At 43.9% G+C, this 24936-nt stretch overlaps 1 protein-coding gene across 6 annotated transcripts; it reads left to right on the top strand.

Moving 5' to 3' along the window:
- Positions 1 to 1033: 1033 nt before the first annotated feature.
- LOC121707321 (death-inducer obliterator 1-like) lies at positions 1034 to 24932 on the top strand. 6 transcript variants are annotated; one of them, XM_042089794.1, is made up of 17 exons: positions 1034 to 1177; positions 4294 to 4379; positions 5348 to 5463; positions 6205 to 7210; positions 8365 to 8707; positions 10345 to 10554; positions 11487 to 11721; positions 14886 to 15465; positions 15733 to 15892; positions 16078 to 16194; positions 16579 to 16731; positions 17277 to 17436; positions 18206 to 18653; positions 18833 to 18983; positions 19101 to 19190; positions 19298 to 19493; positions 20813 to 24932. In XM_042089794.1, the coding sequence occupies exons 3-17, from the start codon at positions 5382 to 5384 to the stop codon at positions 24397 to 24399; spliced, it is 7518 nt and encodes a 2505-aa protein (XP_041945728.1). In that variant the 5' UTR covers positions 1034 to 1177; positions 4294 to 4379; positions 5348 to 5381; the 3' UTR covers positions 24400 to 24932. The 6 variants fall into 6 exon arrangements, with proteins under 6 accessions (XP_041945728.1, XP_041945730.1, XP_041945729.1 ...); XM_042089796.1 differs by having other exon boundaries at positions 16579 to 16683; XM_042089795.1 differs by having other exon boundaries at positions 10348 to 10554.
- Positions 24933 to 24936: the final 4 nt, after the last annotated feature.

A 24936-nucleotide genomic window follows, 5' to 3' on the forward strand; every position in this document is an offset into this window, starting at 1 on the left:
CATATCAATCCAAAACTTCTAGCAGCCCTCCATGACCCAAAATTTAGCAACATTCCATGAGAAAGACCATTCTGCAACCTAAAATTCAAAATCTGATTCAGTAAAGACATACTTAGGGGCTACATGTCTATGATTGGTAGCAGCAATGCACCCCTCAAACCACTGAGACTTCGCTCACTGCCTTGCACAACAGACAGACTGAGGAAGTCATTCGTCCCCAGGGCCATTGAACTGTTCAATGCTTCACTTATATATTAAGGGAAGAGGAGAAATAGACTTCTCCGCATAGTCTGTCTGCCTCTTCACCACCTCCATGTCTTGAACTGTCTGTCCACTAGCCACTTTTTACCACTGTCTTCTGCCTCACTGTTTGCGTGCTATTAGCACATATGCACAACCCCTCCCTCCATGCCACAGCCGAACTGTGACCACACTTATACCTTCCTTAATATAGTTATAAATATAGATATATAGACTTTATTCTTGCACTGTTTGACTTACTCATTTGCACCATCACATGACACTCATTCACACAGAGCACCTTACCTTACCTATACACAGAGAATCACAGGCTCAGTCCCTGCCTCAGTCATTGCAAGCATATCTTTGATTAATCACCCACTATGTGGATACTGTTTTTTTAGAATTGTGTTATTTAGTATAATTTGTATATTTTTAGTATATTTAGTATTAGTATATATTTATCTTCTACTGTCCTTATTGCTTAGTTGTGTTTTTTTATATTATATACTTTTAATTACTTTCTGCTGTTAGTGAATGTATCTATCTATCTATTGCATCAAACCAACTCTTTGATTGTATATTTAGAAATTGGAAATCTAATATAAGGAAATAAACTGAATGGTTTGTTTACTGATGTTTAAGCTTATGATATATATGGGCCTATATAGGCTAGGCTTGATATCTGCAGAACTAGTGTGGGTACCCACAGTTGTCTGATGGATATAATACCTTTTAACTGTTGCAGTGTTAACAGTAGGCAATTGTCCCTCCCAGCCTGAAGTGGCGCTAAAATGTACATGCTGTGTTTGTCATCAGTTCACGCGCTGCGCCAATCAATTCTATCAGAGCCCGTCTACTAGCATGTCTACTAGCCATTACATGAAGAGAAAATGGAAGACTGACCAAATATCCAGAACGAGAACGTGGTCAACAAGTGAGTAAAGAATATGTTGCTGTGTACATGCACAAACAGAACGTGTTTACTTTTGTACACCTTCAATATTTTGTATCAGTGTTCACAGAATGTGCGCAGCTTACTCTGGTGTAACCTTTCTGGCTACGTTAAGCTAGCTTCTACCTAGGAACGCCATGATGTCGATTTGGAGCCATAGCAGGCTACGTAAATCGAGTTAGCTAAGGCGATGTAGCTAACTTTTTATGTCAGTTATTTTAGGATTTGGAACGGTAATATCTATTCCACGTGAGATTAGCCTACCATTAATGTGCATGCCCTTGTTTCTGGACATTATACTTGGTTGAAGACTGCTATGTTAACGTTAACTCTATCTAGAACTAACGTTGAAATGTTAACGTTAGAACTAACGTTACGTCCCCTACACTGAACTCGCTTAACGCTAGTGCTACTTTGCATGTTGTTCTATTAGCGGGTTATTTTCAAATATATATTTTAGGTCAAAATGGACTTAAAACATAATTAATATCACAAAATTAAATCAACGTAACGTTACATGGTCTCGGAAGCAAGATAACGTTAGGATACGCCCGTTCGTTCCATGCTTGGCTAACGTGACATGCTAACATCAACGATTCTTGAATACTAACGTTAACCTTTGATTACATTTCCATTTGATGGCGCATTAACGGCAGTGCACGTGAAAACAACATGTATTCTCTACTTTCTCTGAGGTCCGCTAAATAGCGTCAAAGTAGATTAATATTAAATATTTAACATTTAACTCTAACTTGTTAATGATGATGGTCGTTTGTTGTTGTTTTCCGCTTGGCAACAACGTTTGTCAGGCTAATAGTTAGCTAACGTTAACGTGAAGGTATGAAGTGGCATTGTGCAACTTTACCTGACCTTGAGTTCAAATTGTTATAGGAGGGAAACGACATTGTCAACACCTAGCTTCTACACACTAACCGTTATTCTGATGTTGTTACCATAGAGGTTGTTACACCGAGGCGTCGCTAGCTTGGCCTCGCGCTTACGTTGCTTGCCAGTTTCGTCCTGACCACATGCCGAGCCCAATAGCTAACGTTAACGCTGCTGTCCTTGACTGGTATCAGGTGCAATTATGGGGTCATTTCTCTACAATTTAACGTAGTGAAGCGGGGGGCTTCAGTAGTACAGCTATGTAACGTTATGCATAATTATTTGTTAGACGCATTAGCATGTTATTGATTTATCTGAACGTTACTTGATATGTACAATGACGTGTTTTCGTGGGGTTGCCTTGCAAATACGGGAAAAAAAAGAAGAAAAAAAACTTAGCATAGCAGCAAATGCTGTCCTATTACTACTGCTAAATGACAGTAGTAAATCGCTTGATTCTACTGCGGACTGACTGGTGATGTGAGTGCCACCTACGAGGTTAATTATGTCCATTCGGGTGGGACTAAGATTATAATCAAGAAGACTGATACAAATGCCTGCGTATGGATAGCTACTGTAGCTAACCCGAATCTTGGCCTAGTTGAGTTGCAACTGCATGTCCTTTTCCCTCCTCGCGTGGCACTCTACCGTGACCGACAGTGCACATTCTTTATTTTGGCAAAGCAAAACGTTGTTAAGTACACCAACTCTTAAGTCTTTGCATATTCACATCCAACGTTTTTTGTTTTGTTTCTCGAGTTGTACATGTAGATAATAGAACATCAGTGTGTGTCGGCTTGTTCCAAAATGGAGGGAGCTCAAATACCGTCAAGGCTCCATCTAGTGGTGTCCGTTAACAGTGGTTCATTGGGGTTGGATTTGACATGTTTGTGAATGTCTCTTGCTTTCTGGGAGGCGACCGGATTTTGATGTCTATTCTTTAACAGCTCATAAGACTACCATATTTTAGCTCTTTATAAGTTAATCTACAAATCTGCAAAAGCTACTTGGGTGATGGCAAGTGGTGGTAAATCCATTTATGTACGGATCAATTCACACAAAGAAAAGATGCGTAGTGCAAATGAGCATTATATAATTCAGAATATTAACCTTTTTTCGGTGAGAATCGTATGTGAAAATAAAATGGAGTCATAAGAAAGTTCATTCCCCATTGTTTGGTTCAAAGTTGATTCATGTTATTATTGATGCAGTTTTATTGTTATGTTTTGGAGTGTGTTCTAATAATTTGTCAGTATTGATGAAAAATGACTTCTGTTGATAGAGAAGTGTCATGTTGACTCAGTACAGTAAGCAGATTAGTGTAGGTTTGGAGATTATATTTTACCAATGTAATTGTGTGATTCAGTAACTTTTTGAACTAGGCAGGCGGCAGCCATTAATCCCAACATGGTATCAGCGTGGTCATAGAAAAGCTTCATTCAAGCACCTTTTAGTCGCTAGTTGATTAGCATAGTAGTTGGATAATGCTTTGCCTATTTTTTTGGCACTGCCCCACTACCATGAACAGGTGCAACAGTAGCATGACTTTCAGATAAATATAGACCATGTGCATCTACCAAACTTAAAACCACCAGTAGGCTATGGCTCACCCAATACAAATGTCTTCTACTTATACCTATATGGACCTGCATCAGTGCATAATATGTTTATGTTGTTATCTAAGTTTTCGCATTTATAGTCCTAAATAACCTTTAGCAGAAAGAATATTATGTAATTCTTTACAATACGTGTTGTTATATGACTGAAATGAAAATTATGGTGGCTTGTAAGATAAGTAGGCCTAGTGTTTGTGGTGCAGCGCCAACATTTAAACCGACAAAAGAGGTTTTCCCCATCACATTCTGCCCCTTAAGATTGCTTCTGGAGAAATGTTTTCAGTTAATGAAGTCAGACTTAATAGTAAACTAGATGTTTCTCTCAAGAATGTCATCTCTTTTCTCTCACTTAATAGTAAACGCTCACTAATGTTGTGCTAGACTTTGCCTTCAGTGACTGACACATTCTTGAGCATGTTTAAGCAACCACTGAATTAGTTTATCTGATTTTGTGCCTGATATTTTGCCATTATGCCCAGTGTAAGCCTGTTGCCAATTTCATCTTAGTGTAAATGTCGGCATGTGAAAGTTAGCGTTTGTCTGTTGCTGGTTCACTTGTTCCTTTATCTGATTTCATGTTCTGTTCTTTTCCTACAGTTTTGTGCAGTGATGTGTTGGTGCACTGCTGTTGTAAACAGAGAGTAATTCTCAAGACTACAGTGCCAGCGGCCTTACAGAAGCAGGTAATGTTGAGTGTCACTGATCTGTTCACTTAGTCAGTGGGCAGGCTGAAAATGTGTTAATATTAGGCCTAATGCAATTTGATACTACCACAGAAGGCTCAACTTTAGTATGAATTTCAGTTTGTTCAGGAATCATATTACTCAACTGTTGATCTGTATACCAGTTAATGGTCTGTTAAAGTGCCCTTTTCAGAATGAAGCCTTGGGCTTTGTTGTAGAACGTGCATCATTTGTGGTTCATTCATTGCATGCAAATACAAGCTTTTTGTGTCAATTGACAAACAAAAAGGTCTGATTTTTGTATGTTCTTCTAGCCATTATAAAAATAAAATTTAGGTAAAGAGAATTTGTATGCATGTTGGTAGTACCTTCTTATGTGTAATCGCCATTTATTGTTAATGCATTTGATCCTGAACGCAGCCCATGAGACAGATTTCTGAGAGAGGATGCATAGATAGACTTGACTTTTGATAGTAGTAGCTGGAAATTGGGCCCAAAAAGTAGTAGATGTTTGGTCTTAAATGAAAAGCATTTGGCACCTGTCTTGCCCTTATGGTAAGGTATAGTTATGAGAGAAATGGTAAATAATAGTTTTAATCAGTCTTGAAAAAAATCTGTCTGGTGATTTAGACATTCCAACTGAGCTGAACACACCATTTAAAGCCACACTACAAACATAACCTGCACTTTTCTATTGATTGTTGCCAAGGAAACAAGTGTGAATTGAGACTAATGCCTGGATTTCCTGAATAGAACATTTCATGAGACATTTAGTGTGTCTTAATTTCCAAGCTAATCTTTACTTACAGCTAGATTCGGACATGCGTAAAACATTATATAACGAAGTTAAGTAATTAAACCGAATATCGTTGAAACGACTGAGCCTCAGACTTGATATGAAGCCGGCCAAGTGTGTTCTACTAGAGTAACTCCCGTCTGTGTGCTGTGCTTGTCTCTCTCGCCTGTAGACTTTGTGTCTGAGGGCAGTGAGAGACTCCAGCTATGGAGGACAGCACTGGCCCAGGGCTGCCTCTATCCTCTGGGCAAGGGGCCACCCAAGAGCCTGCCGAGAGCAGCTCGCAAGGTACTCGCAGTCCCAGGCAATCACCAAGTACCTATTAAGCTAACCAGGCTTTGTTTTCTTTAATGTGGCAAGACATTGGCTTCAGTGGGGGCACTGCTGAGATGTCGTCCATCTAATTTTGCCTTACAAAAATCTTTAAATGATGATAATTATTTGAATTTCCCCTTGGGGATCAATAAAGTATCTATTATTTCATGAGTGGCATAAAGTGGGTTTTAGGGTAAATAAAAAAATGAAGGTGGGAGCTTAATGGGTACTACAGTTCTTGACCCTGCCCATAAGCTAACTCAGTGCTGGTGAGGGCCTGATCGTACTTTTGGCTGCAATGCTGGACCCCCGGCTGGACTGGGCTAGAGTCTTTTATTTTAAGAAAGGAGCTGCTGCTCAATGTGGTACGTGTGCTTGAGAGGCATGGCGGATTAATCAAAACAAATTAATGTGGCAGCTGCTGAATTGTGTTTCTGGCTCCCATCACAACCTGCTTGGCATACCGCTCATGGGATGCCTGGTTCATCTACTCTTAAATCGCTCTCATCTACCTTTAAATCGCCCTGATTTAAAGCTGGCTGTGCAACCCTCTGTAATCATTTGTGTTTGTGTGTTTGTCTCCCTCCCTTGCTTTTCATGTGTCCTACCCCCTCAATCACCATTGCCCAGGAAAGTGCCGCTTAGTAATTTCTCTGAATCCCTAACCTGTTTTTTTTTTATTTTATTTTTTTTACCCTTCTCCACTTCTCATAGTAACCGTTACCAACAACAATAAAGACGAGCAGGAAGGCAAGGAGGCACAGGCAGGAGATAATGGTGGTGACGAGGAGAAGCTAGACGAGTCACCCGGGAAACCAGCCGAGCCAGTAGCCACTCCTGCCAGCAACGAATTCAAGAAGACCTGGGGCTTCAGGCGGACCACCATCGCCAAGCGCGAGATGCCGGGCGAAGCAGCAACGTCGCCGGCCGAGGGGCCGGTGAGGCGCAGCGGTCGGCAGGCCAAACGTACCGACAAGTTGGAAGAGTTCCTGCTCACAGCCAAGAGGGGCCGTGGTGGAGCCGGACGACGAAGCGCTCCGGCCAACCTGGACGGCGGCGCCGGTGGCGGCGGCGGCGACCCTCCTTCTCAAACCCCCACGGACGCAGAGACGGCCTCAGAGGCGAGCTTCGACGGAAGCGCCGAGGTCAAAACATCCGGGAGCAAGACGGCCTCCCCCGAGAGGAAGAGGAAGAGGGCGGTGAGGAGAGGGGGGCGTCGGCGGCAGACGCGAAGCACCAAAGCCAAGCAGGAGGAAGAGGCGGAGGAAGAAGGAGCCAGCGAAGATGAGGCAAGCTCTGAGGATGAGGCAGCAGACGGTGCTCAGGACGCTCCGAAAGTAGAGGAGAAGGAGGAGAAGAAGCCGGAAGTCACCATTGACGCAGTCGAAGCCGTCGCCCCATCACAAGACGAGCAGACAGACTTGGAACAGACGGAGGTAAAGAAAGAGGAGGAGAAGACGGAAGACGAGGAAGAGGAGAGCAAGACTAAGCCGGAGGACACGAGCCGCAGGCCCAGTAGGAATCCAGCCAGAGCATGTAAGGACTCCACTCCCTCCAAAAGAGATGCCAAGGCTCGCAAAGGGGACGATGATGACGACGATGATTCCTCGTCGTCGTCGTCGTCGTCATCATCTTCATCATCTGAAGATGGCGGCTCAAACGATGAGGGATATGACCCAAATGCTCTTTACTGCATCTGTAGGCAGAAGCACAACAAGAGGTAAGCCATCTAGAGTTTCTCATAGCAAACCTTTTGCAAGTTGTTAAGTATGCATCGTTACTAAATTATAGTGGCAAATTGCCGTCATTACTCAAGTTCTGCTTTTGTGTCTGTACTAGGCTCCTTTTAATGGCAATCTTCAGTATTGTTTCTTTCTCTAATGCTGAGCCAAATAGGCCATATGAATACACTCACCGACAACCTGATTAGGTACACCTTGTAAGTACCTTGTAAGTAATTCTTCGTGGCGCAGATTCAGCATGGTGCGAGAATTGTTCCTCAGAGGTTTTGGTCTATATTGACATCACCGCAACAGACACAGTTGCTGCAGATTTGTGAGCTGCGCCTCCATGATGTGAATCTCCTGTTCCCCCTTCCAAAGGTGCTCTATTATATTGACATCTGGTGATTGTGGAGGCCTTTTGAGTACAGCGAACTCATTGTCATGTTCAAGAAACCAGTTTGAGGTTATTTGAGCTTTGTGACATGGCGGGTTTTCCTGCTTCAAACAGCCTTTGGAAGATGCACTCTGGTCACGTCCTGTCTGCATGCCTAAATGCATTGAGTTGCTGCCATTTTATTGGCTGATTAGATGTTTATGTAAATGAGCAGTTTAACAATTGTACCTAATAAAGTAGCCAGTGAGTGTATATGTAATTAAGGGTACACTTAGTTTTTCATAATTGCGAAAAAAACAATAAAAAAAATTTTAAAAAAAACCCTATTCTCAATTCTTAAACTACATTCAAAAAACCTCTGACAGTTCTTGCAAAATCAGTTTTACCTGCAAAATCGAACAATGGCAGGGTACCTATCCAGTGTTTTGATTAAAGTGGTTCCTTACATTTTTGAATAGATATGTATACTATATCTGTATATCAGGCCTTGCCTTGATTTTGCTGCCTTGGATGAGGTGCATTTTGTCAAGGTTTGTTAGTTAAATGCCTTTTCTGAATGGATATAAGTGAGAGTGAGATTGCTGCTCCTCTGCTGGTGTCTACTTGATGAGTGTGCACACTCCGATTTGTTTGTCGTCCTGTATATATGGGATTTGAAAGTTCACATCTCTTCTCTGTGTGTGTGTGTTTGTGCGTCCTGTCCTGTTTACCTTCATGTTTTTTTTGTTGTTTTTTTTGTTGGTCATGTCCACTCAGGTTCATGATCTGCTGCGACCGCTGCGAGGAGTGGTTCCACGGCGACTGCGTGGGCATCACAGAGGCCCGCGGCCGGCTGATGGAGCGCAACGGGGAGGACTACATCTGCCCCAACTGCAACGGCAGCAAAGCCCATACCCCACGCTCCTTGGCCGTCCCGTCATCCGTCTCCACGGAGAACGGTCGCCGGAGTGGCCCGCAGTTCAAGCGTGCCGAGCAGAGCCCGTCCACCCCCAGCAGTCAGATGGCTGAAGAAAAGGCAGGCGACGACCTGGGAATCAAAGGCAGAATAGAGAAGGCCACTAACCCCAGTGGGAAGAAGAAAATCAAGATTTTCCAGCCGGTACGTATAGAAGTGATAAGTACAGTCGGAGGCAGTTATTTAACAGCTTATGTTTCCTTCAGCATATTTAGATATCGTTGTCATGTGTCAGCTTTTTATTTTTCATATAATCAGTGGTGTCAGATTTGAGGAACAAGTCATTTTAGTGTTCATGTTAGTTTGCATATTTACAGTGTAAGGGAGAGTGGTAAGGATGCTTTTTACATGAATCCTCATCCTACAATAGGTTTGTAATGGTAATGTTACAACCGGTCTTGTACCTGCCATATACCTGTACCTGTGTTTGTATCAGGGCTGGGACACTGTATGCAATGAAGCGGTCACCTGATTAATGGCAAGTCCCTTGAGTGAATTAAAAGCAAAGTCTCAAAAGCATTACATCTGTGTGCACACTTCAGGTGTGCAGACTATATTTTGAATGTCATCTCTATTAACACTGCATTCATATTTGATGGGTGTGTGTAGAGGGAGACGCCACTCACTATCAGCCACAGCCGTCAGCTCTTTAGTTCATTGAAACGCCCTTACTGGGTGCAGTATTGTTGCCAAGCAGTGGTGGTAAACGACACTCACATTGTCAACTCAAGGATTAACCAGAGAGCCTGGCAGAAATTGAATCTAAATTCACACACATGCTTCTGGAGTGAAGACTAGACCTGATTAGAGGTTGGAGTTGCGAGAACCATGTGGTCATTTGGACTTTTGAACAATTGAAGTGCAAAAACCCTGGAGAAGGTTTTTGTTTTGTATACTTTGCAATATGTTATTTACTGCATGAAGGATATATTACTCTAAAACGTGTTCAGAACTCTATTTTATTTTTTTAGACACAGAATTAAAAAAGTATTACATGTATTAATACATGTTCAGTCAACTGACTTGCACCTTTGAAAACACGATGGTTGTTTTAGTACATTGGATGATCACTATTGTAAAATCACTCATAATGCTGCATATTTTTCACATTGTGTCTCGATGCATTTTTTGCAAAAGCCTATGCAAATGGATATATTTATAAATGATATCTTGGCAGCTTGGGGGAAGCAGATCTGTATTGTCTAATGCAAATCAAATTTTAAAGTGTGGAATGCAGCTGACTCATCCAGTGGAGGAAGTGTCTGTCCTTCTGTGCACTTTTGTAAAAACACATCTCAAATTGCAGTGTTGTAATACAATCTGAATCCAGAGCTCTACCGTAGATATGAGTCAGACAAGCTTGTATGTGTATGCATACACTCTAAATGCTTCAGTGCATGTTTTAAATGATATATGGACCCTTTCAAGAGTTCCATTATCAGCATCATAGTTGGCCCCACAAGACTTCCTTTTTAACATTCCATATGTTATCTTAATGCAGAGGAAGTCGATTGGGGCCCAAATAGAACGTTTAAGCATTGTTTTTGTTTTTATTGTTGAAAGGGTCTATAGAAGACTTAAGATATTAACTTTAAAATGTATGGTTAAGACTGTGATAATGAGTTATGAAGTGTTAAAAGTTGAAGTTAAAATATGAAACTGTCTAAATTTCAAAAGCCGACCTTTAGAAGCTAGCAACAGGAGCCTGTTCTTATTGTTAGTCAGTCCTGTGTACATGGTTTGTATTGAGAATTCCTGGACTTCTGCATTTCCACATGTAGCAGGCCGTTGAGACGGCGTCCTCGAATCTCCCAAAATGCATCGGGCCGGGCTGTGAGCGGAACGCGCTGCCGGACTCGGTGTACTGCGGGAATGACTGCATCCTGAGACACGCGGCAGCCGCCATGAAGTCCATCACCGACCCCAAGGAGCCCAAGCAGAAGGAGAAGGCCAAGGGGCAGAAGAAGACGGGCACAAAGCCCAGGCCCAAGGTAAAACAGGACTTTGCCTGCAGCCCTCGTCAGATCAGAACAACAGTAGAGCTCCCGCTTACGCTGTTAAGAGTTGTGAAGTGCATGGTAGTGCATTTTTTATGTGTATGTAAATACTTGATATGTGATTTAAAGATCATTGAAAGAGGTGGAAATGGTGGGAATAGGAACTCTGGAAATTACAATAATTCTTTTTTTGACCAAATGGTCCATTGAGATTATTTTAAATTTAATTATTCATCTTGGGCCTTTTGTCCAAGTCATGGAAGAGTGTAGTCATTGTAAGTTCAAAAATGTAAGGGACAATAATGACCGGTTGAAAATTGTATAGGGTTTGTGTAACTGTTATGGATACTCCATTTAAGTTATATATTTTAAATTAATATATATATTAATGATTCATGAAGGCTCTTTTGTCCACATCATGGAAGGGCACAATTTTAAGGTACAATTATTGCATATTGAAAATTGTATAGTGTTTGTGTAACTGTGTTACAGCTCTTTCACTTCCAGAGATATGTGAGGTATAGTGCGTCACATCCTGGACGGTTTCTGTTTAAGAACAAAGCTTTTTCACCCCACAACATGTCATTTTAGTGTAACATTTGCCATGAGTTCTCTTAATACTGTGTAATAGTTCTATTCATAACCATACCTTGATCTACACTTTAAAAATATGTAAAGTTATGGAAAATGAGTACATAGATAAATGCTGAAAATTCTCAGTGCATGGCTGGCCATTGTAAATTGTTTGTGTCCATCCATTGTAGAAGTTAATCATTTTAAAAAACAAAAAAAAACATGCAGAGATATGCAGGGTGTTGGCCAGTCTTATCGGATGCTACGCAGATTAGGAATCAATGTATATCTGCACCTAAAACACAAATCCATACCTTCACACTGATTTCTTCCCTGTCTTCATGTTTGTACAGAAGACAGAGAAGAAGGCAGGCGGGAAGTCCGCAGACGCATCAGGCGACGAGCGCGAGGGCGAAGACGCCGGCAGCGACAGTGACGCAGCCAGCGGCGGTGACGACGAAGAAGACTCAAACGCCGAGGAGCACCCACCACCAGCCGCCATGTCGTCCTGGTCCAGCGATCATAATTACAATGCCGTAACGCCAGAAAAGACTGCACCCGTTGCACCATCTGTGTTAAACAAATCGTGTATGTATCTCTTTGAAGGTCTTTCACACTTAATTTACCCTCCATCTCTCCTTTCTTATTAGTGACTAGTCTGAAAGGTGAACCGATGAAATCTATGAATTTTTTTTTAATGAAAACTGAGAGGTTACTCTTGATCAGGTTCGTAATGTAAAAATAGACCAGGTAAAAAATATGCTTGTTGCATATAGCACAGCCAATGCTGTGTCTGAATATGACATGTTCTTATATACCTCTGTGAGGTATTTGCAGAGGTCTTATGATGTCTGAAGTTGGTAAGTACCCATACCAGGTATAAATATGTAAGTCATATTGATTTCATATGAATGAGGGCTGTATCACAACAGTCTGTTTTTTTACAGTGACAGAAAAATGTTGTAGTTTTTAGGTCCTTTAAATGAAACAGGATATTGATGTGCCTTGCCTTGAAATGTGATTGTGCATGAATGAGAGTGTATGTGTTTGTGTCTGTCTGAGAATACTTGTTTGTATCTGTTTGTCTGGGGGTGGTTTGGAGTTGCAACCTATTTCTTTGGATCCAGCATGTTCTCTACATACTATTCTGGGCAGTACTGGAGTTGAACAGGGGACTCTATGTGCCATGTTGCTCACTGAAAGGTAGGTGTCAGTGGCTTATTCTCCATAAGGTTAGCAGTGCTTTCTGTCACACTTTGCACTAGTTTCAGGCCCTGGCAGAAGGCTCCAGGAATGCACATTTCCAAAGTTAGCGTAGACTGCAGCTTGACAGTATTATGTAATTCTATTTAACTGCATGCAGTGCACCATAAATCCTTTTTTATTCCCTCTGAAGGATAAATGGCTCTTTTTTTACAAAAAAAAAGCAAAAACAAAAAAATAAAGTGATATTACAGATACCACATTTTGCTGGCTGTGCCTGAGTTTTGAGAGAAGTCTTATTGTCGACTGACACTTTGGGGAGAAAAAAAAAAAGTCTGGCCTGTTGCGTTGCTCTGCCCTCTACTGTGCACCTACCGCCTGACACGGGAGCCTCGGCACACACGCAGGGGAATTAAAGCCATACGGATCCAGCTGATGCATCAGATCAGAAGCCAGTGGAGGAAGAAGAAGAGTCCAGAGCCGGCAGCTGCCAGCGCCAGCCGTGAGAATCAGCAGAGGCGCCATGTCCCCCGAAGCACGGAAGACAACAGTGCAAGATTCTGAAGATTCAGAGGCTTCTCCACCCCAGACCCACCCCTTCCACCCCACAAACCACACAGATGCATACAATTTTATGGGAGCAGATTGCATAAACCTGCGTCTGTGTCTGCATACAGGGAATGTTTTAAAGATAAGAAGAATATATGTTTTGTCTGGGATTTTACACAAACAGGCAGGTGATATTTCTTGCCATGTGCAGTATGTTTGTGCCTATTATCCAAATGACTATAAGGAGTCTTATAAGCTATGACTCCCACTGCTACATAGTTCAATTCCTGATCAGAATGACCTATCATAGTCAATTCAGGTTGGTTTATGATAGAATAGTAGAGCAATATTGACGTAGTCCTACCTTGTAATGCTTTTAAAAATAGATCTTTACAATACTATGAATTATTCATTAGATTTACTGTGAATGGGAAGGGTTGTCATGCTGTTTCGACTAAAGATTCAGGAAGGTGTGTTGATATACATGCCATAGTGAACCATGCTAAGGACACAAGGCAAATTAGCACCTTGAAAAGCACCTTTGACTCCCATTTCTAATCAATCAGATGGTTGCTTGTGTGTACAAGGACCTATAAAAGTACAGGAGATGTTGCTGAATCATTGAACTCAGTACAATATTTTAGAATTTGATCTCAAGGTGGGAACAGCAATGTGGCCTGAAATTTGATGTGCTTTGCCATTGTTCATTTCTATATAGAAAGAACTGATTGTTAAGCCTGTAGTAGGTGGCACAGAAGGAATTATCTTTGTTTAAAATGCATTTTTGTGATGCAGGAAATGAAGAATTGATAACAATATCACCCTAATTTGCATGGTGATTGAGATGCTAATCATGACCAAACCTGTTGACTTTTGCAAGTCTCGATAAACTGTGGAATTCTCTTGTTCACAATCAGTTTTTTAAATAATGGTTGGTTATCATAGCTGTCTGTCTAAACATTTTTGAAGTCACTGAGATGGTGATGTGTGCCGGGTACCTCCCCTTGCTCAAAGATAATTGAACTGTAGAGATAATATTGAATGACTATTATTGGTGTGTGGATATGACAATGGATTCAATGTAGTTGATTCAACAGCAGTTTATACAAGCACTAGTGACAGAATGATCTCAGTGTCTAGGTATGACCGTGGTTTCAGTGTAGTTGATTCAGTAGTTTATACAAGCACTTGTTTTTAAAGCAAAAACTGTCATGAAACAACAGCATAAAAGGCAGCAGAATTTGTATAGAATTCTTTGTTACAGTTTCTGACATGGACAGTACATATAAAAATATGTTAACATTGAGCTGTTGTGTTGGGATATCCCCATCTTGACATTTTGTCAGATTTATCTTAAAATTCTACAATAATTGAGATTTGACTTTTTTGGTTGCTGCTTTTGTAGCCTCTTCCTATGGTGTAGGAGATGGTTACTCTTGAGGGTCAAAGTCAGTTTTCATAACCACAAAGTCACAGTTCAAAACCACAAGTTCCTATAAATTGTTTTATATTTCTTTGTATTTGTAAACCTAGTAGAAACTGCTTCTAGTCACCAGTGATTTAGAAAATGTAGTCAGGCCATAATTAAATAAACACTACTGCAAGCAAAATGTTGTCTTATTTTTTTTCTTTCAGATCTTTGACTTTATTTTCTTTTCTATAAAGGCTTCTTATTCCTGTTGTGTGACAACAAATACTGAAGGCAAGGCACAGAAGGGAATCATAGTTTGTTTTAATGTGGAAAACCCCTGCTCAGCTTAAAATGTACCCCATTTATTTCACAGATTATTCCCATCATGAATTTATCTGTATAGGTTATTTGTGAATTTAGGAATTGCAAGTTGCGTTGCGCAATGACATGCTATGTGAGATCCACGTTCTCAAGACATGACTGGGCAGTGTTTGTGTACTGCTCAACATTTGAGAATGACTGGTCCCCTTTATTGAGTTGTTTGTGAATGCTCTTCAGTTAGGTGATGTGTCTGTTTTTGTCTTTTTAGCTGCAGGAAAGGAGGAGAAGGCGAGTGAAGAGGAGCAGAGTGACAAGGAGCCCGTCCCAGCTGAGAAGAAGCCTGCCCCACCCTCCGTGTCCCCCAAAGGACAGAAGAAGTCCCCCGGCGCTAAAGGCACCAAGCCTGGCCCCAAAGGCAAAGCATCAGCCCCTCCACCCAGCGCGGTCAAAGAGGCCAAAAAACAACCTCCGACCCCAATCAAGCCCTCTAAGTCCAAAAAGCCGGGTCCGCCACCCCCAGCCGTGCCCACCCTTGCCCCTTCTGGCCCGCCTGGCTCCCGCCATCACGTCACCGGGGCTCTGCGCGTGGCCAAGAGCACTTTTGTCATCCCCAAGAAGCAGCCTCATCAGCAGGGCCAGCAAAAGGAAGGTTCCAGTTCTGGTTCCGGGTCCACGTTGTCTTCCGCCTCCAAGAACCCCCCAACATCATCCACCTCTGCGCCCCCTAGCCAGCTTCCTGCATCCAAGACGTCCCATCCACCCACCTCGGCAGCTCCGCCCCCACCGCCCCCTAACAACCAGATGAGGCAGAACATCAGGCGCTCCCTCACAGATATCCTCTACAAAAGGCAAGTGTTTGCTCTCCCACTCACAAGTAAATCATACGAGTAACTCAGTGCAAGATGTGATTAGATGTCAATTTAACACTTCAAAGGTAAAAAAAAAAAAAAGAGTAGCTCACTGTAAGATATCAATAAGTGTCAATCACTTAAAATGTGCTTGAAGGTATTTATTTTTTTTGGAATCAATTTTGTTGGAATTTAGGCAGAAATAAACCAAGAACACTCATTAAACTTTGACTAAATTACCTTTGATTATTGTTTGCTTAATTAAAGGGTAAGTGACAGTGATGACTTGTCCATGTCGGAGAGTGAGGTGGGGAAACTAGCCGTCTCCATTGAGAAGGAGATGTTCAACCTCTACATGAATACTGACAGCAGATACAAGAACAAGTACAGATCACTCATGTTCAACCTGAAGGACCCAAAGAACAAGGTTTGTCCACTACACACGCACACACAAACACAGTGCTTAATGTGTAATGTTGTGTATTGTATGTGGTTGTGGGCTGTTTATTTAGACTTCTCTTCACCCTAGACTGCACCTATAGAGTCTGTCTGGACCATAGGCGTTCTTCCTCTTAGTCATTTGAATTGATTGTTTGTGTGTGTGCGTTGCAGGGACTGTTCTATCGGGTGATTGGTAATGAGGTTAGTCCCTTCAGGCTGGTGAGACTGACACCAGAGGAGCTGCTCTCCAAAGAGACCTCTGGCTGGAGGAAAGCAGAAAACACTGAGGTAACCGCTGTTTACTAACATACACGCACTGACACCTTATGCCGCTTTTAAGATTTGAGCTGGCTGTCTGAATGATTTGTAATGTTGTGGGGGTCATTTCTGAAACTGCTTCAAATAACCTGTTAAAATGATGTGTCAGTGTATCTTGTCCTGGTGTCCTCAGTTTGGACCTATTTGATCAGAATCAATGACCTCAGTCTCCTGACATTGACATAATTGACACCTATGCATAAGATTATAACATCCTCATTTATACTAGCAGAGCTCAGTTGGAATTGTCGTTGTGAAGTGGTGAATGCTGGCAGTCAATCAGTCGATGAAGTTATCCATTTACTTTAAACTGATAAGCAGCAGAGTTGGGTTCATTGGTTTTGACTTCCTCAGGAGGGTGGGAGGAGTCACACGGGGTCGACCAAGCCAGGTCACAAACAGGACACAGCGCCACCTGATGTTGATATGGAGGAGGCGCCGCCCACGTCAGAAGGAGATGTATGTATTCCTGCCAGCTCTGCGACAGCTCGCATGGCTTCAGGGGCAGTAAGTGGTGGCTTCCTCCTTTCCTCTCTTTCCTTCACTCGATCACCTCTTATTCACCTTTTTGTGCTCACTTTTGTGGTTCACTGCTACCCATAGGGAAAAGCTCTGTAAGACCATAATGGGAATCACACTTGTCATGTGCATTACTCGCATACTGAAATGCCTTTTAACATACAAAGTAGGCCATAAAAATGAAATGAAAGGGGGCACAATTACATGTCAACACACTGTTATTGTATACAATGCAATACAACAACATATGTAAAAAAGAAAATTAATGACTTTATCAGCTTTTTCCAAATGGGTTGGCTCTGAACTCCTCTGCTTTAAAATACAATTCTTATCTCTCTGCCCCTTGCAGTTAGTTTTGACTGGGTAGTCTGTCCCCTTGAGCATCTCTTGCAATTTCTGTCTTTACTTTTCCTGTCCAAATCTCTGCTTTGTCGCACTAAGTTATGCATGGGTAGTTATTAAGAGTTAGTAGAGGAAGTGTTGTCTAATGGACAGAAATGTATACCCTGTGTGTGTGTTTGCTCCATTTTCAGGAACAGGAAGAGAGTCATCCTCCTCCTGCCTCGACCCCAGGTTCCTCTTCTGCAGGGAAGGCCAGCAGTGTGATGCCCGACATCTTCAGCAAAATGCTCAAGGACACCACAGCCGAACACAGGGCTCACCTATTCGACCTCAACTGCAAGATTTGCACTGGTAAAGATGGATGATGATGTGAAACGGAGTGACAAAGGAAATAATATTCAATTCAGCACAGTAATGTGATTCTTCTTCATGGGTGTATATGTGTTAGTTTTTTAATTGAGCTACCATTGCATTTTGCCTCTTGCATTGGTGAAAACAAATGAGACATTTAATGAAACCTCCATGGTTACACAATGAAGAATTTCACAGTTTTGGCATGAATTGCATGTATGTATTTAAGTATAGATACTCCTTTGATCCCATGAGGAAAATTCGATCTCTGCATTTTTCCCTTCCGTGAATTAGTGAAACACACACAGTGAACAGAACACAGTGAACACACAGTGAGGTGAAGTAACAAACTAACCCGGAGCAGTAAGCTGTCTGCTACAGCGGCGCTCGGGGAGCAGTGAGGGGTTAGGTGCCTTGCTCAAGGGCACTTCAGTCGTGGATGTGGGCATGGTAGAGCAGTGCTCAACCACTTTCCCCGCACACATTTTTCCTACTAGTCGAGGATCGAACCGGCAACCCTTCGGTTTCAAGCCTGAATCCCTGACCAGTAGGCCACAGCTGCCCCGTAATGATGTGTTAGAGTTACAATGTCTCTGTTCCACACAAGAATGTCCGCTCTATTCTGAAATGGTGGTGGTTAGTGAAGTTCCCCCTTCACTGTAAAGCACTTTGGGTGCCTTGATAAAGCTATATAAATGCAAGTTGTTGTTGTTGTTGTTAAAACCTCACTAGTCTTGGTAATGTCCCCAAAACCACCCACCCCCTGCAGGTCAGAAATCGGCAGATGATGAACCCACTTCCAAGAAGCCCAAGATGTCTATCCCCAAGAAGCCAGAGCCAGTCAAGGCCAAACCAGACCCACGCACCTCCAGACTATCTTCCTCAGAGGGCACATTCACCCACCAGGCTGGCAGCGAGGTGCCGGTCACCGATTACCCGATGCCCATGGAGGATGTCAGCACCAGTATGCCACTTGTTGCCCCAATGCCAGTGGTCACCCCGGCCGTCTCGTCCGTAACGATTACCCGCAGGGACCCACGCATGGCGAGCCATCGCTCTGGCATCACTGTGACGCAGCCCATGCTAGAGGTGGTTATGCCCGCTCCTGTGGCTGAGCCGGTAATACCAGCAACTCCAGAAGTCAAGGGGCCTCTTCCAATGCCACCGGCACCCCCACCATCAATCCCCAGATCGATGCCCAAAGCGGCAGCTCCAAGGTGCTCAGAAAACCCATTGAGTTACAGTAATAGCAATGTCTCTAGTAATTAAATTAATTATTGTAGTAATAAATATTAACAGAGTCGAAGATCAGTCTTATTTTGTGAGTCATGGTAATTGTCCACGGTAGCTGAGGGGTATCTGTAAATGCATGTTATTAATTAATATTTCTCTATAGTGCCGACACCCACCCCCCTCCGGAAGGTGAAACAGCACTCTTCCTGTCTGGACAGGAAATGATGTGGAAAGGGTTCATCAACATGCACACAGTGGCTAAGTTTGTCACCAAGGCATACCTGGTCTCAGGCTCATTTGAGCATCTCAAGGAGGTTGGTGTATTTTTTTAAATAAATATAAATGAAGATGCAGATATGTGAAGATGTGCAAATATTTTTAACCATCATCACCAAGTTTTGTAAATACTCGGTGACCCTTTTATCCCTCAGGATTTGCCAGACACCATCCATATTGGAGGCAGAATCTCCCCACATACAGTTTGGGACTATGTGGGCAAACTGAAGACCTCCCTCTCAAAGGTATGAAAAGGCAACAATACTACAAGCTCAAGCAATAGGGCTGTTGGTTAGTTGTTAACTATACAGGAATCACAACTATGTTTATATCCCCTTCTGTTTGATTTCAGGAGCTGTGTCTTATCCGCTTCCATCCCGCCACGGAAGAGGAAGAGGTGGCGTACGTGTCCCTCTTTTCTTATTTCAGCAGCCGCAAGCGCTTTGGCGTGGTCGCAAACAACAACCGGCGCATCAAAGACCTCTACCTCATCCCGCTGAGTTCAAAGGACCCCCTGCCTTCCAAACTGTTACCCTTCGATGGGCCAGGTAAGCATAAACAAGGAAAGAATCTATCATCTGTATAATGATGACCACACAATGATCCAAATCTAAATTTCTATCCCTTTGTAGAAGAATGCAGACGGTAAGTATAGTGAATCAGAAGGTTTGTGTGAGATCAGAGCTTGTTCATTCACAACAAAGTGTCTTTATGTAATTGGGAACTTTTCTGTGTTTTCCTGTTTCTTGTTCACACTGTCTGTATCTTGCCTGTAATACCCTGTATCATAAGTAAACTTTAATAAAACATGTTGCATCTCACGTGGATGCTGTTCTAGATGTGATCAGTCTCAGCCTTTTGTTTATATAATCTTCCATCCATTGCAAGATCCTATTTGTAATGGTGAGCCTATATTAGGTAGAAATGAGCCTCATTGACTGATACGTTGGACAAAGCATGTTTTTCCTATCAGGTACAGATATGTATAGAGGTGGTGGTCAATAAGGAAGTGTAATTAAATCTGATTATGCTGTGAGGTGAGAGTTTGTCAGTGTTAGTAGGACAGTGTAGTTGAAACATGCAGAAAAAATATATCCAAGTTGTGTGGTTGAATGCTTAGACTCTACTGCCCCCACTGGACTGAAGTCCAGCTGAAAGTTTTGAGTTGCAGCCACGGTAAGTCACATGAAGCTTCCATCTTGAAGTACCCTGGAGAAAATGGATGCAGTTTCCATGCTGGAAGTGATCCTGTTCACATTTTGCCATCTGAACATCAAAAGAAGAGGATTCCATCACACTGAAAATATGAATGAGCACTGACACACACTTGCTAAATGTAATTTGCAAGAATGTTATGGACTTGTATAAACCCAAACTTCACATGAAGCCAAGAAGGGTCTTCTCGTCAAGCATAAAGACTCTTTAAAACTGTTCAGTGTTTTTTTTTTTTAATTATGGATGCCTCCATTGAACTGAATTGAACTTCACTTGATGTATTATTCTCATTACTATAAAAAAAAAGTGTGTTGCTCTTTGCTAAATATTCTTGGTGGGCAGCATTAACTCAGCATTAACTCATGCATTCATTCACAAGAAGTGGGGTGTTTCTTGTGAAAGTAATCTGTGTATATTGAAAGTCTTAAATGTAGTTTTTTTCTGTTTTTTGTTTGTTTGAACTAGCTCTCATCTCACTGTATCTATAAAACTGCATTCAAGTTAGATATTATCAGGACTTAATATGTTGCACGAGTCGTTGGATTATATTTTAGTTGATATTCATATATTATTTTTGTGATGTACTTTGATTTGACTACTTATCTTTAATCAATCTCTAAAATCTAATCTTGACCTTTTGTCTTCATTTTAGGACTGGAGCCAGCTCGACCCAACCTTTTGCTAGGCCTTGTGATTTGCCAGAAGGACAAGAAGAGAGCTGGTGCGCCTCTGGAAGGGGAGGAGAAGCGCTCCAAAACAACCAGAGACCCTGATGACACTGGCCTGCCTAAGCTTTTGACCAAGGCTGATGTGAAACAGGACAAAGCCTCCCGGCACAGCCTGGACGCCATGATCAGTACCACTCCCCCCGGCACTCCACCCCCATTGAGCAGCTCTGAGATGGCTGCCACCAATGTCCTCGCTCTCCTCTCCTCAGTCAAAGCAGGAACCTCCAGCAGTGCTGCTGCTTCTACCACTACAGGCACAGACTCCCCATCTGTGCCCGGTTCCTCTGCCACACCTCTTCAGACCATCCTGAAAACATTGTTTGGCAAGAAGAAGCAGGATTCAGAGGCCTCCATGTCTCCATCAGACCCACATTCGACTGAAGTCACCATGTCCGCAGTGCCCCTGTTAGACCCAATAGTCCAACAGTTTGGCCAGAAGAAAGAGAATGCTGACGAGTATGAAGATGACCGGCCTTATGACCCTGAAGAGGAGTATGACCCCAGTATGGGCTACACAGCTGAGAAAGTTCCTTCAACTGTTAAACACCAAGAGGTAGCAAAGCCTGCAGAAACTACTGGTAACTCAGAAGTGGATGATGTGGCCTACGACCCTGAGGACGACTCCATTTTTGATGAGGTGCGTGTTGAAGGCGGAGGCAATACCACAGGAATTCTGGACAGTCTCAATAAACAGATTAAAGATCAAAAGCGTCAGTTGGAGGAGCAGGAGGCATTGCTCACCTCTGTTCCAGGCTCACTGATTTCCCAACCTACAAAATCATTACTGTCCAGCAGCCAGTTGCTCCAGCTTGGTAAAAAAATGGAGGAGCTAGTAGGAAAGCCGTCAACTGTTCCTGTTATCAACCAAAGACGAGACCCTAGGCAGAGCAGGGACCCCAGGCAAGCGGCAGCAGGTCGAAGGTCAACCACTGAATCTGTTGACAAAGAGGAGTCACCCCCTCAGGCATCTGCTCCTGTCCCTATTGCCGAGGCAACACCTCCACAGATTTCTCCACAAGAAACAGATACTGCACAGACACCACTAGAGGAAGTCAAGAGTGAATCACTACCTTTCCTTGAAACTGACAGTACAGAGATATCGATTCCCTTACTGGGTGAGAAGATAGAACCCGAAATGGTGGAAGATTACATGCCTGCAGAGTCAGCTGTGATATCCAGTGAGGTCATTACCTCCGCGACTGACCCAGAGAACAGCAACAGCTTTAGCCTTTGGCCAAACTCTGCAAGCATTTTGAAGGAGGTTAACGCAAGTCTAGAAAAAATAGCTGAAGTTACCTCTACTCAGTCACCACCCTTAGTGTCTTCTGAGAGCAACCCTGTGCAGTCAATTACCAGCCTGGCTAATTTCTCACAGGATATGAATCAAGGCTGCTCATCCAGTATGGACACTCATACACCACATATGTCCCACTTGCCAATACCCAGCACCCAAGCCGACTACAACAGAGGCCCGCAGGATGTTCCACCACCCATGTCCTTCCAACCTCCAGTTGGGCCCCCTCCAATTCGTGGCATGCCACCAATGCAAGGGCCGCCACCTATTCAAGTACCCCTACCCATGCATGTTCCCCCAGCAATGCAGGGCCCTCCATCAATGCAAGGCCCACATCCCACAATGGGTGGTCCACCTCCAATGCAGGTGCCCCCACCCATGCAAGGTCCTCCCCCTGTGCAGGGTGATGGATATCCACCTTTCTCCAACCAGTGGGGAGGTTCCCAACAGCAATTTGATGGCCCAAGAGGCCCTCCACCACAAGCTATGATTGCTCCAAGAGGTCCCCCACCTCCATTCCCACCTCCTGTAGGCCCAAGAGGTCCCCCTCACCAGATGTTTGATAGCAATATACCTCCACATCACATGGGGCCTAGAGGGCCACCCCCTGGTCAGTTTATGGAAGGGCATGCCCCTCCTCCTCCCTATGATGGACAGAACGGCATGATGCCACCCAGGTTCGGTGGTCCCCCTCCACCTCCGTTCAACTTCTCCGGACCCAGAGGGCCTCCGCTGCCCTTCTCTGGCCCTCCACCAGGTCACTTTGAGAACCGAGCACCACCTCCAGCCCACTTCAGTGGACCACGAGGCCCACCACCCCCTCACCACATTGGCGGTGACCACAGCTCCTCTAACTCCATGAGGGATATGCCGAGAGCCCCAGGCGACCAGTATGACAATGACGGTGGGGGGTCCTACCAGTCGGGTATGGACCAACATCAAGGCCAACCACCCCCATACCGAGAAAACCAAGCTCCTTCTCAAGGCCCTCCTTACAGAGGACCCCCACCTAATGCGTACGATGGACGCAGAGGTCCTCCTCCTGCTGGGGAGGGGCCAGGCCAACGATTCCCCCCTCCAGGTCAGTTCCGGGGCTCCCGAGCCCCCTCGCCACTCCGAAGGGGATCTTTTGAAGACCAAAGGGGCCCTCCTCAAGACTTCCCAGGCCACAGGGGTCCAGCGCCACAGTTTGGTGGGCCTAGAGGTGCAAGCCCAGCCATGCACTTTCCAGAGAGCGGTTCAGGAGGTCCACCAAGGTATCACTTTGACAACAGCTCCAGCGACATAAGACCAGTCAGACACACAGGACCTCTGCTGCCTACTCCTCCCGAGGGTCCTATTCCATTACCGGGTCGCATGGGAGGGCATAGCCCAGAGCCCCACCGGGATGACCACTGGCGCAGGCACTCACCAGAACTCAGGAGAAGGAGCAGTTCCACCCGGGATGACTCCGAGCCACGAGAGAGGCCCAGCAGAGAGCCCAGGTTTGAAGGTGGCCACCGTGACCGGCTATCTGAAGAGAGGCAGCGGGATCTCTCTGAAGACCGCAGGAGGGAGCGGGAGAGGGAGGGTCCCCACGCAGGCAGGCAGTGGGACAGGGGCCAAGGCCCCAAGCGCTGGAGCCGAGAGCGTGAGTGGGATCGCGGGAGAGAGAGAGAGCGGGAGGGGGACCGGAGCAGGGAGAGAGGAAGGGAAGGAGAGAGGCACAAGGAACCGGAAAGAGATGCAGACAAGAGGAGAGAGCATGACAAGGAGAGAGAAAGAGAGCGGGAGCGTGAAAGGGGCCGAGAGAGAGGCAGAGAGAGAGAGCCTGAACGCAGGGATCACGACCGAGACCGAGAGCCTGAACGCAGGGATCACGACCGAGAGCGAGAGCCTGAACGCAGGGATCACGACCGAGACCGGGCCAAAAACAGAGACCGGGACCGAGAACGGGACCGAGATAGGGACCGTGAGCGTGACCGCGAACGGGACAGACGGCGAGAGAGGTCACGGAGCAGAGAGAGAGATCGGGGGAAGGACCGTGACCGAGGAAGAGAGCGTGAACGAGACCGTGATCGGGACAGAGAGAGAGACAGGGACAAAGACAGAGACAGACGAGAGAGAAGCAAAAGCAAAGAGCGTAGAGACGACAAGAAAGAAGTCAGATCTGAAGCTTCAAAGGACACTGAAAAGTCTGCCGAGCCTGAGACTGTTTCTGATAAAGGCTCATCCTGATTGTCTTGTTTATCTTTATACTGGATCCTTGTTTGCTCTGTCTCATTGACACATTTCTAATTTCAGAACACATAAGTGGACTGCATATTTCCTTTTTTGACATGAAAAGGTACTCTTGTTGCTCTTTTGTATTTACTTTTGCCTCCTCGCTTATGTTTTATGCTTTTATCTCTTTCTAAGTCATCTTGTCATCTAAGTCCTGGTGCTCTGTAAGGATACCATGTTGTACTTTACTGCTGTTCGGTAACCCTTTTAAAATCAATATGAAATCACTCAACATGATAAATCTGGTGTAAATATGTATGTATATGTATATACAGCTGTTTTTAATTCTCATTTTTTTCTATATAGAGAAAGAAGCCATATAGCATTTATGGGTATACACAAGATGGATGTAGTTGCCCTCATCAAAGGTCATTTGTATGCTTGTCTTTCTGCATTTAAACTCTGAATGGATGCATCATTACAATACTGTCAATTAATTCTACACTTTGTTCACAGCTGGGCAATTAAAACATACTTTAAGACTTGCATTAT

The sequence above is a fragment of the Alosa sapidissima genome, chromosome 4, assembly GCF_018492685.1.
Source record: "Alosa sapidissima isolate fAloSap1 chromosome 4, fAloSap1.pri, whole genome shotgun sequence".
Lineage (NCBI taxonomy): Eukaryota > Metazoa > Chordata > Actinopteri > Clupeiformes > Clupeidae > Alosa > Alosa sapidissima.

Coding starts and splice junctions, on each gene's coding strand:
- LOC121707321 (XM_042089794.1), top strand. CDS start 5,382: ATGGAGGACAGCACTGGCCCAGGGCTGCCTCTATCCTCTGGGCAAGGG. Junction 16,195..16,578: donor GGAAAGCAGAAAACACTGAG/GTAACCGCTGTT, acceptor TGACTTCCTCAG/GAGGGTGGGAGGAGTCACAC. Junction 18,984..19,100: donor CATTTGAGCATCTCAAGGAG/GTTGGTGTATTT, acceptor TTTATCCCTCAG/GATTTGCCAGACACCATCCA.